Here is a 15900-nt window from a genome sequence, read left to right as displayed (position 1 = left end):
CGAGCTTCAGCAGGTGATTGGGCCTTGCCATTAAACAGTTCAAATGCCTCCTTCACTGAATACTTTGTGTGCATAGTTTCACAAAAATAACTAAGCTAGACATCTAATTGGTTGCAAAGAGGATAAACACACCATTTTACCATACATCCATCACCTCACTCCTACAGTCAAAATCATAGTTAGGATTTGTCAGAAAGAAAGTCACATAACTGAGAATAACACTAAAAAAACATCATGAGCAAATGCAGTTATTATTTTATTATTATTATTATCATCCTTTATTTGTTAGGCGCCACAAGAGTTCCGCAGCGCCGTACACAGCACAAACAGTAGACTAACCAAGGTGAAACATTACACACAGTAAACAAAAAATACCAAAACTTCAGAGACTCCAGGCAGGCTAATGCAGTAAAGACGGAGCAGAAGAACAGGTATGGAGAACAAAGGGAAGAGGGCCCTGCTCAAATGAGCTTACATCCTAAGGGAGGTTAGACAGAACACAGGCACACAGGGAGCAAGTTGAAGAAGTGGGGAGAGAACAGGGGGGCTGGGAGAAGACAGAGGGAGAGGAAGCGGAGGAGATAAGATGAGGGGGTTAGGTGTAAGGTTGGTAGGCTTTTAGGAACAGGTAAGTTTTTAGTGCCTTCTTGAAGGAGGACAAATTGGGAGAAAGACGGAGGGAGCGAGGGAGGTCGTTCCAGTGAAGGGGGGCAGCACGGGAGAAGTCTTGGATTCTGGAGTGGGAAGAGGTGATCAGAGTGGAGGAGAGGTGACTGTCATTTGCCGAGCGCAGGGGGCGGGCAGGGGTGTGAATAGAGAGGAGGTTAGAGATATAGGGGGCGGTAGACTGGGAGAGAGCCTTGAAAGTGACGGTTAGGAGTTTGAAAAGGATTCTGTAAGGAATGGGGAGCCAGTGTAGGGCGGCGGATGAGGAGCGGCGAGAAAGGAAGATGAGCCTTGCAGCCGCATTGAGTATAGAGCGGAGGGGGGCGAGATGGGAAAGGGGAAGGCCAGTAAGAAGGTTGCAATAATTAAGGCGGGAGATGATGAGTGTGTGGATGATAGTTTTGGTGGCATCTTGGGAGAGGAAGGGCCGGATGCGGGCAATGTTGCGTAGCTGGTAGCGGCAAGCTTGGGCAAGGGATTGGATGTGGGGGGCGAAGGAGAGAGAGGAGTCGAGGGTGACGCCCAGGCAGTGAAGTTGGGTGACAGAGGAGATGGTGGTATTGTTAACAGTGATAGAGAGGATGTGGTGGGAGGGGAGTCTAGGGGGAGGAAAGACAATGAGTTCAGTTTTGGAGATGTTAATTTTGAGAAAGCGCGAGGACATCCAGGAGGAAATGGCAGAGAGGCAGTCAGATACACGAGAGAGGAGGGTGGAGGAGAGATCGGGCGAGGAGATGTAGAGTTGGATGTCGTCAGCGTAAAGGTAATACTGAAGACCGAAGGAGGAGATGAGAGCCCCCAGGGAGTAGGTGTTGGGGAAACTCAGCTGCAATGCTTGAAGACAATTTATACTGTAGCTGCAAACAGTGGAAGGGCGCACACAAAACACCAAAGGTTTACCGTATGAATTTCTTTGAGCTTGGCTTCCTTTTTCTCAATAGTTTTTTGAGCAGCAATTTTCTTACATTCATACATTCTGGTGCCTGCTGCTTCTTCTATCATAGCTAGAATCTGTACAATAGGAAAAAACAGAACTTTACAGCTAAAAGATGTAAAAGAATTTACCGAAAAGAACTTGAAAGTTATTATTATTATTAGCTGCATGCCAAGAACCAGTAACTTAATGGATTAATATGCATTCCATAACTAAACAATTGTATATGGAATTGTGATCATACATCACCCTAAGGCTGTACAATATATCTAACAAACGAAAACAAAACATACATATTTACCTCAGGGGGCTTCATATTCAAAACTTTGGTTATCCTCCCCTAAAGGAAAAAAAACAAAACAAAATTTCACTATCTAAAAAGAAATCATAAATTAAATGAATTACTATGATTTTTTATAGTAATTTTATTTTAAGCAAATACAGTATATCTACCACGCACAATTTTTACTAGCTGTGGGCAACAGCCGGCCCGCTTAGCCTCACCTGCAGCACCCCAGCCGCACACGAAACACCAAAGCCAGCCAGCTACTCCCAATGTTATTCTCTGCTTAACAGATAATGAAGCAGAACGGCTGACGTCAATCTCACATGACCTCCCCTGCACATTGAAGAGATGGGGGGGGGTCACATGGCATACCTGGAAAAGAGGGTGCACTGTGCTCTCCTCGTCCTTCCTCTATGTGGCCCCTTTGAATGTATAGCTATTTAAGTTGCCCATCACAGCTTTAGTGTCATGACTTTGATCTTAAAAACAGCACCTTCCTTCTAACTCCAGTCCGAACTTGACCCAAAGTTTAGGGTAATTTATGTTTAGCCTCTTCATAGTAAAAGTAAGGTTATGCATTTGTCTCTAACAGTGCAAATTAATAATATACTGGACGGAACAAACCTGCATGATGAGAAAGTGTGGATTGTTGACATTGAGCCCCACAGAACAAAAGAGATCTTGTACACGAGTGTTGTTTGCGTTCACTCCATTGATTAAATATTTATTTCTTCCACCGATTACAACCTATAGCAATAAACGCAAAGATGATGAGACCTGTATAAAGTTGACATATTATTATGTTAACATGGATTTCCATAAATCATTGTTCACCTGTCTTGTCACAGTAATCTCATCGTGTGCCTCAAATGCCAGGGGGCTTTGCTTTTTGTCATGGTTGTCAAATGTGATTGAAACTGTGGCTTTAGTTATTCCAGCTTGACCATTTTTGTACACAAGATCTTGCAGATTGGAAGCTCTAACCTGGCAGCAATGAATGTAAATCAAAAACAATCAATAAGAGAAAAACAATCATGGATTAAAACTATACACAGATATGGGATTTATTATCCAGAATGTTTGCAAGTTAGATTACCATGCTTAAAATATGCTAAAACGTGTAAAATATTACCCCTTTTACCCAGACTAATCCCTGCTTACCCCTTTCTATTCAATCTTAGCTCCTCATAACAACTCTAGTAAGAACATTTGGTGATTAGGCCTGCATTCAATAGCTCTGGATAAGAGATTCTAGAACTATACTTAGCTTAGAAGTCCTCCTTTGCAGTCCTTTTTCTTCAAAATGGATTTGTAAGATCCAAAAGGGAAAAAGCTGTAATCTGTAGTATGATTAACCTCACTGGTTAGCAAAGTGCATCTACTGATGCAGGACTGGCCACTAGACTAAGCGCTATACTGTGAAGAGGGGAGAGGTCAGTGCCGCACTGACCCCTATACTGTGAAGGGATGGTGCAAGTCATACCTCAACTAAAAAATTGCAGTATAAAAGTAAAGCAGTATGTTTCTCTGAGTACAAAGAGAAAATTTCATTAGCATCACAATATGGTTTGTCCTGGTCCAGACATGCACTTTTAAACTGAATTTGCTCCTATGTCTAAATAAAGCCTTATGTGCTTAGTTCACAGGATAATGCCTACTTGATTGTGCTTTTTATTGAGCTTTGTCTTGTCATGTGTTTGCTGTCTGAGCAGGTATTTTCTGTGATTTCCCGCTGCCCTTGTTTTACCTGTGTAAGATTGGAAATGCCGAGAAGGAAACAAATGGAATCCAGAATATTGGACTTGCCACTGCCATTAAGCCCAGTAATAGCATTGAAGAGTGGATCAAATCCATTGATCTCTGTTCTCTGAGCATAAGACTTGAAGCCCTCAATGATAATGGATTTTATGTGCATCTTTCTTCTTGCTTTACCTGAAAGTGAGTAAAAGATTTATCATATGATAAGTGTTGCTTTAAATTACTGCAGCTGTAACATTTACTAAATAAGTGACTTGTGCCAACTGAAAATCCAGGGCATCAGTCTAAAACGCTGTCACTCAAGTTCTTGGCAGAGTTTGAGGTTAAAAAGATATTTTATGTGAGACTATTTCTGCTAGAGGGGGGGGGAGGGCAGCTATATTGGGACAGTCACATGTTAAACTCAAAAATACTTTTTCCATTACAGGTACAATACATATATACATATGGTATTTGGCAGAGGTTAGGATCAGAGAGTCCAACTACAGTGGGGAAAGGCATCAAAACTAAATCAGGTGGGTATTTCTTTTAAAGTCCATCCCATATGTCAATCCAAGTTACTTTAATGCCATACAGCAAGCCTGGACAAACCTGGTGCTGTTCAGGTGGTGTGAAACTACAAGCCCCAGCATGCTTTGCCAGTAGACAGCCAGCTGATAGCTGTCGGGGGGATGCTGGGACTGGTAGTTTCACAAACCCTGGAGAGGCACAGGATGGCCAGGGACGCCGGACATTAACATTTTCTTCAAAATATTCTTCAACCCATTTAAAGCAAAACAATGCACATCAAGTCTAAAGTTTGTTGTTCACTTTGTGTTTCATCTATAAATAAGACAAAAAATAGTGGAACATAGTAATCACGAAGACTTATGGCAACAATCACGTAAGAGCTAAGTACTGACTGGTATCCTATACCCAAATAGCAATCTAGAAATAAAAAAACGGGCATTCTAAGTATAAGACAACACTGCAGGACACATGCAGCATCCAGACAACAGTATATCCAACACCGGTACCCGGGCACACGTACTTACTGACAGATACACTCACCAAAACTCCCCACTCGGCACTTCTCTTTCAAGCTGAGCAGTGCTTTCGCGCCCGGTAGTTTGTATTAGACGTTGTGAAGCTGGCCAGGAAGGACCTATCAGACGCCTGATCCGTTTTACAGTAACGATCTACGATTACTTAAAACAAAGTAAAAGAAACTATAAATAGCCTACATGTATGACATATATTTCTTTTTTTCCTACGATACAGTAAAGTATATCAGTTAAGGTATCATCCTTATTTTGTTTTCAGACAGGCACTATTTAGACAGCCAGACAAATCATACTCTGTCCCAGAGAAGTCCCAAAGAAGACCCAAAAGGGGGCGGGTGGATAATTTGAATCACAGGCAGCTTCTGTGGTCGCATTAGTGTTGGCGGAAACGTAGAATAGTGGGGGCAGTTCTCGTGGCTCGGCTCTATTTTTCTTTGCAGAGGGCGAACTTTTTGTTGTACATTTTCTAAAGACAATTGAAACAAAAGTATAGTTCACTTTATAGAGACAGGTAGTTGGTGTTCAACTTGGACAGAAGATTCCGATGTTTGAGAGGATCAGTTTGGACTGTTCGAGAGTGACACTTTTTTTTTTTTTTTTTTTTTTCTTCTTTTTAAAACCTTTCTAGGTTTTTGTAATGTGATTGCAAATTCAGTAATAGTTTGGATTATTATGTGTAGTGGTGCATTCGTTTGTGTTTCTGAAACCGTAATGAGCCAACTGGTTTTCTCAGCAGAATGACTATTGCATTAATCTGCACTATTTAGCAAGGGTTTAGCAGAGGAGAGTGCCTTTAACCACTGTACACTGTTTAACGCGGTCTCCATAGATCTCTTGTTAACTGGTATAGTAGATATAGTAATTGCAATTTTTAAACCAAGCTAGCTTGCTTCCATTAGTTTTCAGCAGACTGTAAACTTTGTATGACTAGATGTAGTGCCAATGCATGTGTTGTAGAAATAGGAAGCGCTACAGGTCTTTGCTGCTGCTTTAAGAGCACTGCAAAGCCCCATCATCTACCGCAGAGGAGGAAGGTTTCATAAAAACTAGCGGTACTTCATTATACATAATGTTAGTTACTACAGACTGCTGTCCACCAAGCAAACTTTATCTTCTCTCCTATGGCTCCCAAGATCTCGTCGCCCCAAACGCTTGTTACTTCATCCAGTAGTTTCACACTCTCCATTTGGGACTTATTATCCCAGAAATTTGCCTTGTCCTCCCCGGTTATTCAGCTCTCCGGAATTTCTTCCAGGACTTCATCACAGTTCATTCCAGCCGTGGTACTCGCGGGGAATCATTTATCTCAATCACCTAACCACCTCTGCAACTTTTCCTCAATTTTCTGAAATTCAATCACATATCCAGATTTCCTCAAAGTACTTTTATCAGTTTTTGCAACATCGCCACTTTCATAGTGCTGTTAAAGATCGCCCTTTATCCCGACCTCTTTCTACCTTTGAAGCCCTTTGTTTACGCCAATCCTCAACTAAAGGTCTAATATCAATGCTTTACTATGAGCTTGCTCCCTCCTCTTCAACTCTTAGAGCCCCCCCATGAACTAGCCTGGGAACGGGACCTTGGTGAAGAGCTGTTTGATGAGGAGTGGTCTGAGATATACAAGAGTGCTGCCTCTAGCTCCATTTGCGTTAGAATTAAAGAGAACGTTTATAAGGTGCTATACCGATGGTACTATTTGCCTTCGCGCCTTTGCAAAATTCTCCCTGACTCTTCTGATCGGTGCTGGCGAGGGTGCTCCCATGAAGGCACATTTCTCCACATATGGTGGTCGTGCCCAAAACTGTCAGGCTTCTGGGTTGAGATTAGAGGCTTGATTAATTCAATCCTTCAGGTGGACATTCCCCTGGAATCTAAATTTTTTTTCTTCTCCCTGTGGGGGCTCTCTCGGCACCCCGACACCAGAATAATATTGATCAGGCACATTATCGCGGCAGCTGCATGCCAAATAACAGCAGTCTGGCGTATGCAATCCCCTCTCTCCATGCAGTCCATAATTAATAGAGTCTGGCAGATTCAACGGATGGAGTGTATGACCAGTATCATTCGGAACTCCTCGAGAGCCTTCACCAAGGTTTGGGACCCGTGGTTATCCTTCTTTCAGGCATGCCCACCTTTACATAACCCAGCTCTAAAACCTCATTTCTTTCTAGGACTTCTCTTTTCCCTTACAATGGATCTAGTCACTTCTTACCCTCCTTCCTTTTCTCCCTCCTCTCTTGCTTCCTTTTTCTTCCGTAAACTTTCTTTTCTTCTTTCCTCTTTATGCAAAAACTTTCGTTACTTCTAAATCTAAATGTTCGGTTGACTTAGCGTTTCACATGTTTTACGCTGGTCATAGACTTTGTTACTTTCTGACTATTTTTGCTAAGTGTATTCACTCAGCCAATCGTTCTTTTTTGTTGTTATGACCTAGCAAAAATAAAACTTTAAAAAAAAACAAACTAATGTTTGTCTATTATAATGTGATTTTTTAAAATAAGCCTATGCACATATGAAAGCGCTCTTATTGTTATGAGGATAATTACTAGCAGGCTTTGCCTTTGTGGTGCCAAGTCTAATATGCAGACACATAACTGTTGCTATGGTTAATATGCAGAGCAATACCTGGTGCAAATTTATTATGCAGACACATATCTGGTGCCAAGTCTTATCTGGTGCCAAATGTATTATGGAGAGCAATATCTGGTTCCAAAACTAATTTCCATTTTTGGAGGCAACCATAATATACAGTGCAACAGTTGGTGGAACAAGTCCCAATGTACTGACTAATATCTGGTACACATGGGGAACCTTATCTGGTTCTTAAAAATACTTACTGACCACTGCTCTTTGTCCACATGTGTTCTTTTTTTCCCAGGAACTGCTCACTGCAGTTCTCAGTCTTCGCTGTTGGCACTGTTTCCATTCCTATTTTGACCTCCAGCAGCCAAGCAGAGTACAGTCTAGAAAAGTATCCCAGACAGCTATCGGCCCATAGCTGTCTGGGATACTCAAAAGCGCATAGAAGCTGTTTTTATGAAAGTCAGGTGGTCTTACGCACAATGTTTCTGGTGGGGTGGCCACTCCTCCCTTCTGGTGCGGTAATCAACAGCATAGTGAAACAAGGTGTTTTATACCCAATACATGGACATGTTTTAATTAGTGATAATTGTCCAATTAATGGTTACCACCAACATTTTTATTATGTGTGATACAGATAGTTAATAGTATGTAATAAAATGTAACATAATTAAAACAGCCCATTCAACCTCCATAACATCAAAGTTTGGTAAGAAACTCCATATTCGTAATCAATTAAACTATTGTATAGGTGTCTTATACAGCTATTCATACTGAAAACAGCAACATCACATAACCTTTTTTTCTTCAAATAGCAAGTTAAATACCTTTTTAAATGCATCTGTTTTTTTTTTCTTTTGTTTTTTTCTCAGCTGTCCTACAGATCATTATCTTAGTCATACTCACAGACTCTAAGCTCTCAACATGTCATGTAATGGAAAGGAGGAAGAAGGGGGTGGATTTTACAGCACACAGAGCAGATTGAGCTCAGTTGGGCGTTCCAAAGGCTCTCTGCTTAGTACATTATGTGACTGGTTTCCATGCTAATCACATGAACCGCATAATTTTAAATCATTAATAGGAACCTTAAGAAACAATACAATGAAATAATGTAATTACCAATATTTTTCTTATAGCCTGCCACAGCGATTTAAAAAATCATGGGTTTGCTGCTTTAAAGGTTATCATAATTCTACAAAGGTTGGTGATTCATCTTACTAATTAATTTTAGTTGCAAATATCACAATGAAGTTCTTTCCTCAAAGATTGAATCAATTGTAACATTTAATTATATACACAAATCACTACTATGGTGATTGAAGACATTAATTTTGTACAGCACATATCAATCCTTTGTAATCTGAGGCTCCCATACAGCTATTTCCTTATCTGTATATGCAGTTGGACACCTATCTTCTTGATTTGGAGCCAAGGGGTCTGTTGTGGAACCGGAGCACCATTACTTTAAAATGAAGTGTTTGGAAGCAGATCACAGAATATTTTTTTGGTGAAGATTCTTCAGTGAATCTCTCTATAGCCTTGGATTTACTAACATTGCTCAACAGTGCAAATTTTCAAGAAAACCATAGAGATCAAACAGACTTGTTTTTATTTAGAGACATTTATTAATTACGACGGAATCAGACCAGACGAAGAACAAGGGCAAAGTGCTACTTGGGGGGCCTGTGGTGAAACTTTCATAAATGTTGGACATTTTAGTACAGATATGCACCTTTGAGCATTTTTAGTAAGTAACCCTCTCAGACTTTATTTGACTTTTGTAACCTTTAGTCTCAAATCTTTTTTTGATGTTAAACTTGTGGTGAACGACCACCTGCCTTTTCCAACTTGCCACTATATTACCCAGGTATCTCTTCGCGCCCCAGCTTTCATATGCTTTGACCTCACAGAAACAGTATTTTGGCTATCCCACTTCTGACACCACTTGTAGCAAACTGCACCCTTCTCGTGGCACTTTTGTCACCTTCTGTTGCAAAAACACCCAGCAGATATCAGCAACACAAAGAACTTCTTATAAATCAAATATATTTATTATTTGAATCACAATAAATGCCAATACTTCTGTCAGAATGACACCAGCAAGCAATACCTTTGCTTGCACCTCCAGGTGACCCTAATGCTTACTATACACAGTACAGCTCTCTGCTGACTGGCCAACTAGTTCAGCATCAGTCACACCTAACGAGCACAACTCAAGATTAAATACACAAGGTCTCCTCCCACCTTGTCTTTAAAGGAAGTCTCCTCGGGTGCTCTGTAACGTCTATTCAGTACAGCCACCCTTATCAGCTCTGCTGTTAGCGGTGGAATCAAACACATTAAAGCATGTAAGTATATCACATTTTACATCCACTTTATCACATGTCCGACCTGTACATAACTGACTGAACCTAAGCACAGTGCTACACCTGTATATAACTTGGTTTGCAGTCTTTTACCTGTAGACTGTTAGCTCCATAGCTAATTCCACTCCCATTGCCTATATATATATATATATGTGACAGATGGTTATGTCCCAGGCATCTGCCTTGTGTACAACCACAGGAAAGTGTCTGTATTTTGGAAGCGGCTTGTTGAATGGCTATAGGCTTATTGAAAAGCCGGAAAAAGATCCTGGGGTTTATGAATAGGAGGCAGCAGAAAAAACAACAAAAAGAATAGCAGTAGAAATAAAACAGCCAGAGAACAAAGGATAGGAAACACAAGCGAAAAACCATATAAAACGTTGTGGCGCCAATAGGGCCCACTTTAGAGGGAAAATCAGGTAAAATTCTTATGAGACCTTGCTACCTGAACAAAACTTCAGGACAGCAGAGAAGGCCACACATATCACCTTCCCAACTACTGAATGCATTGTAATGATGCGCCACATTCATAGATGTAGCCACCCCTGTCCAAAATTTTTGGGTGCCAAACAACCTGTTATCCAACCCCATTAAGTCTAATGTTCTCTTAATACAACCGTAAACTGGTATTTTTGTCAGTGTTCCGATCATGTGGTACCAACCACGCATCTTGGGCCTAATGTAGGCAAATTCAGTAACAATTTTTATTGGGCAAACCAAACTTTTCCTCTTCGGAGGCAAAGTAACCCATCAACCCTTTCCCTGTGGATCAGTCTTGGATTTATGCACTTTCGAAATCACGTAGGAAGCAGCAATAATAATGTGCCTAGCTAACATACACGTGGATGGAGCCAACCTGGAAGAGTCTATCAATTTACTCACCCAGAAGGCTCCAAAAAACAACACTAAACAACAAACATTCAAAGGCATCATGCGCAACTGCCACCAACATGTCTGCCAACATTGCAGCGCTAATGGGCCTCCTCTGTTAAGGCTGCACGAATTGCTCCCGTAACCAATCCCTCAAGACTTTGCTGATGAGAAAGGTCCGCGATGCATCAAACTGCCCGTGAAGGTCAACAAAGAAGGAGATACCCGCCAAGGTGCCCGACATCTTTGTGTTGGACTTTCCCCTATTGTAGTTAGCCCAAATGAAAGAAAGCATGCACTGGTGCAAACCTCTGCTGTTGCAGTCCACAGCATTCCGAAACATGACCTATTCCCTCTAGGCTTTCCTATACACCCTCAGGGTGCTTAGGGCAAGCAATAGTTCCACCCAACCTATGCCGGCTTGACAATATGCTAGACATAACCAGAACAAGAGAGCCAATGAGGGCCACATCGGAAGCCAGAGAGCTAAACTTATCACAGAACCCATGAGGTAAGGCATCAGCCAGCTCGTTATTGACACCTGGCATGTGTCTGGCCTGGTGCAACGCTCCGGAGACTGAATAGAAGTCCAGTGGCAAGAAGGAAGGTACACAACATGTGGAAAATGTAATAAGAATGGTCAATGGCATCCGGGTTCGATAGATTGTCAAGCAATAAGGCAAAAGGGTTCAGACAGAGGCGTAGTTAAGAACAATCCGAGGTCAGTACATGAATAGTGGATAACAGGAGGCAGAAAAGCAGCAACAACAGGAACTAGATTACTGGCAGGAGAACAATACTGTGGCAAAGAAACAGGCAAGGCTTTTAAAGGAAGTCAGGGGTGGAGCTAGAACATGTTGCAATATCAGGAGAACAGTTAAACTGAGCTAGAACACAAAGTTAAGGAAGGGATCTGTCCAGCAGCCAAAAAAGCTCAGTCAGCAGAACAGAAATGGAAGCTCTGGGTTCGAATACCGACAGCAGGAAACTAATATTAAAAAGCAGGTAACGCAAAACTAGCCTATGCAGCAAACAAATAACTGAAGGGGGATACGCACTTTGTCTATTAATGGCCTGCACAAGGCCTAGGTTATCACAACAGAAGATGATCTGCTTGCCCTGAAACCTAGGCACCCACAACTCAACCGTCACAACGATTGGAAATGATTCAAGCAGGACCAGGCTACCAGTCCATCCGGAACTAACTCCAATCCCCAGGCCGAGGTGGTGTACCAATCACCGGCAAAATACCCTACAGTCCCCGTTGCATCAGTGAAAAATTGTGTCTCCGTACTGGATACTGGGAGCTCAAGGCCATAAGCACACCTTGTAAAAATCCCAGAGAAACACATTCCAAATCCTCACTTTTACAGCAGTGAGGTCTGGTAAAACGTACAGTTCCCCGTTCAAACTTACAGCAAAAAATCGGACCCGACAGGCAAAATTTAAAAAGGCTCAAAATAGATTACTTACTACCAATAACATGACTGGGACAATTACAACTGATTTTGTATTGTCTAGTCCGAAACAAATGTGTCACGAGCCGCAGCGGTACTCACAGCCGCCGCAGCTCGCTTCCTGTCCTCTCCGGTGTCCTGGTCGTCATGGTGACTGCCGGGAGTTGGTCACTTCCTCCCAACTCCCGGCAGTTGCCTTGACGCCACTTCAGCGCTGCCTCCCGGCAGCCGGGCGCGCACGCACATAGGTGGCAAGTAATCCGATTCAGCCTGTGGCTGAATTAGCAGGCATTAGCCTACAAGTGTGCTCTATCTGGGGGCAGGCTCTGGTTGGCTGCTGGCTGTATTTAAGGCAATGAGGTCTGCTGCCTCATTGCCGGTTTTAGCTTCTGTTCCCAGTCTGCTGACCTGCTCTGTGCCCTGTTCCTGCCTATTGAACTTTCTGCTGATTACCCGTGTATGACCCTTTGCCTGGATTTCGACTTTGCTTGTGTATCTCGTGACCCTGACCTCTGGCCTGTTTACCGATCTTCCTGCCTGCTCGGGACCCTTGACCTCGGCTAGTTAATTGGAATTGCTATCTGCTGCCGGCCCTTGACCTCTGCTTGGACTTCACTCCGTTTGCCTGGGTTCTCCCCAGCCTGTACACACTTCACGACCCTCTGTCAGTCTGCAGCCCAGTCTGTCCCCACCATCAGGGGCTCCAGTGAACACCTGATTGGCAGAGTAGACTCCGGGTTGTGTTGTGCCGGCTGGAGGGGTTCCTAACATAACCGACCAAAACACGTACTGGAGACGAGGTTGAAATGGATGGAAGCGGAACTACACCGTCTCTGGCGCAAGCCCTAGCAGGCCATGTTGAGTCCCTGTACCAAATGATCCAGGGATTGTCTGAGCGTTTGTCCGTTCAAGAAGAAGTTGCAAAAACCTCACAATCCACTCCAAATTCCACCTGTGAACCCAAAATGCATTTGCAGGATCGGTTCTCCGGAAATAGATCCCTGTTCCAGAATTTCAGGGAGAGCTGCAAGCTCTATTTTCGGTTGAGACCCCGCTCCTCCGATTCAGAGCAGCAAAGAGTCGGAATTATCATTTGCCTCCTACAGGGTGACCCCCAGTCCTGGGCCTTTTCTTTGCCGCAGACCAGTCCTGCCATGCAGTCAGTAGACTCTTTCTTTGAGGCATTAGGTCTACTATATGATGACCCGGATTGAATGGCCTCCACTGAGGCTCATCTACAGGCCTTGAAACAAGCTCGGCGGTCGGCAGAGGAATACTGCGCTGAATTCCGTAGATGGTCATCTGACAGTGGATGGAATGCTCCTGCCCTACGCAGTCCGTTTCGTCTAGGTCTGTCTGAACAGATTAAAGATTCTTTGGTGCAATACCCAACTCCTACCTCATTGGAGGATCTGATGCACCTCGCCATTAAAATCGACAGGAGAATTAAGGAGCGAAAGTCTGAGAAGGAGGCATCTTCTCTTCCAGCTGCCTTGATTCCTGTTACCACGGATAGTGAGGAGCCTATGCAATTAGGAGCGTATCGTCTCTCCTCTGAGGAAAGAGACAGGAGACGATCACAAGGCCTATGTCTCTATTGTGGCGCTAAGGGCCACTTCTCCCATTCCTGCACTAATAAGCCGGGAAAAGAGCATGCCTAGGGAATGAGGGGAAAGTTCACCTAGGTCTACAAATTGTTTCCCCAAAAAATGCTGTATTGATCCCTGCACAGCTCACGTCCAGTGCTGGTTCTGTGGACCTGTCGGCCTTCATTGACAGTGGAGCTGCGGGCAACTTCCTTGACATCAGGTTTGCCCGCTCTGCTGGAATTCCGATGGTAAAGCTCAAGTCTGCCATTACTGTATGTGGCTTAGATGGGAGTCCATTGCCTGGCGGCAAGATTACCTGGGAGACCCCGCTACTACAGTTGAACATTGGAGCTCTCCATTCAGAATCCATAATCTTCTTCTTTATCGAATGTCCGTCAGTTCCTTTGATCCTAGGCCACCCTTGGCTTTCCAGTCATAACCCTGTCATGGATTGGGTAAAAGGAGAAATTGTCCAGTAGAGCTCTTATTGTACACAGTCTTGCTTGACACTGCCTCTGCGTGTGATTCAGTCTATTCCGGAGCAGCTTCCCTCACAATATCATGATTTCTGGGATGTGTTCTCCAAAAAGGCTGCTGATACGTTACCACCGCACCATGACTTTGACTGTGCCATCGAGCTTATTCCTGGTTCTAAGTTACCCAAGGGACGCTTGTACTCCCTCTCTGGTCCAGAGACCAATTCCATGCAGGATTATATTGATGAAAACCTGGAGAAAGGCTTCATTAGGCCATCCAAATCTCCAGTAGGAGCGGGATGCTTCTTTGTTTCCAAAAAAGATGGAGGACTAAGACCCTGTATCGACTACCGAGGGCTGAATCTAAACACAGTCAAGAACACCTATCCCCTTCCTCTCATCTCCGTACTTTTTGATCAACTAAGAGGTGCAACAATCTTCACAAAAATCTATTTTCGTGGTGCATATAACCTCATACGTATTAGAGCAGGTGATGAGTGGAAGACGGCATTCAATACGCTTTCTGGCCACTACGAATATCTGGTCATGCCGTTTGGTCTTAGTAACGCGCCTGCAGTATTCCAGGACCTGATTAATGAGGTGCTATGTGAGTTCCTTGGACATTTCGTTGTTGTCTACTTGGACGACATCCTCATATATTCGGAGTCATTATCAGTACATCAGGGTCATGTCAGACAAGTCCTACAAAAATTGCGAGAGTGCCATCTCTATGCCAAAATTGAAAAATGCAAATTTGAGGTTCAGAAAGTGTCCTATGTAGGTTATATAATCTCCTCGGAAGGATTTTCCATGGACCCAACCAAGGTCCAAGCAATCCTGGACTGGGTACAACCGAATAACCTCAAGGCGGTACAGAGATTCCTGGGATTCGCCAATTATTACAGAAGATTTATTGACGGCTTTGCTGATATTGTGGCTCCTATTGTCACCTTGACTCGCAAGGGAAGCGATCCAGCTAATTGGTCACCCCAGGCAATAACTGCATTTGAAACCCTGAAGAAAGCCTTTGTGTCCGCTAAAGTCCTTAGACATCCGGATCCTAAGGTACCGTTTATTCTTGAAGTCGATGCCTCTGACGTCGGTGCTGGTGCCATCTTGTCACAGAAAGATTTCCATACTCACCGCTTACCTCCATGTGCCTACTTTTCCCCGTCGGTTCTCTTCAGCGGAAACCAACTATGATGTGGGAAACCGAGAGCTGTTGCCAATCAAATGGGCCTTTGAGGAATGGCGACATTGGTTAGAAGGCGCTGCACACCAGATCTCTGTTATAACAGATCATAAGAATCTGCAGTATATACAGTTCACTAAACGACTGAACCCCCGGCAGGCTCGTTGGTCGCTGTTTTTCACCCGTTTTAACTTTGTAATCACCTACCGTCCAGGTTCTAAAAATGTCTGGGCAGACGCCCTGTCCAGAAGCTTCCTGGAGCACCATGCTCCGGTTACTAGTCCAGAGCCTATTGTTCCCTTGTCTATGATCCATGCTGGGTTAACCCAAGACCTGAGCTGTACCCTACAAAGGTTTCAGAGATTAGCTCCTGATAATACTCCAGTAGGATGCTTGTTTGTCCCAGTTCATCTAAGGAAGGCGGTCCTTGCTGAGGCACACGATAATCAGACTGCTGGACATCCTGGAGTTTTCAAAACATTGGAAATCCTTTCCCGCACTGTATGGTGGCCATCTTTGTCTGCTGACGTCAAGAGTCATGTCCTCTCTTGTGAGGTTTGTGCCAGGAACAAAATTCCCAGGACTCGCCCGGTAGGTCAGTTGGTTCCATTGGCCATTTCTGTAAAACCTTGGGCACATTTGTCTATGGACTTTATTGTTGATTTGCCACTCTCTGCGGGACA

At 43.5% G+C, this 15900-nt stretch overlaps 1 protein-coding gene across 1 annotated transcript in view; it reads right to left on the bottom strand.

The window, feature by feature from the left end:
* The window catches only part of SMC2 (structural maintenance of chromosomes 2), a 32622-nt gene extending 27846 nt beyond the window's left edge, over positions 1-4776 (bottom strand). Inside the window, exons 1-6 of the mRNA XM_075210937.1 lie at positions 4695-4776; positions 3634-3818; positions 2721-2870; positions 2511-2633; positions 1902-1940; positions 1567-1677 (exon numbers count right to left, since the gene is read on the bottom strand). Of these exons, the coding sequence (XP_075067038.1) occupies positions 1567-1677; positions 1902-1940; positions 2511-2633; positions 2721-2870; positions 3634-3801 (591 nt within the window). The 5' untranslated portion in view covers positions 3802-3818; positions 4695-4776. The remainder of the gene's footprint in view (positions 1-1566; positions 1678-1901; positions 1941-2510; positions 2634-2720; positions 2871-3633; positions 3819-4694) is intronic.
* Between the last annotated feature and the right edge of the window lie 11124 nt (positions 4777-15900).

This window comes from Mixophyes fleayi, chromosome 1, assembly GCF_038048845.1.
Source record: "Mixophyes fleayi isolate aMixFle1 chromosome 1, aMixFle1.hap1, whole genome shotgun sequence".
NCBI lineage: Eukaryota > Metazoa > Chordata > Amphibia > Anura > Limnodynastidae > Mixophyes > Mixophyes fleayi.
Note: the sequence above shows the minus strand (reverse complement) of the source record. Positions and strands in the feature narration are given on the sequence as shown.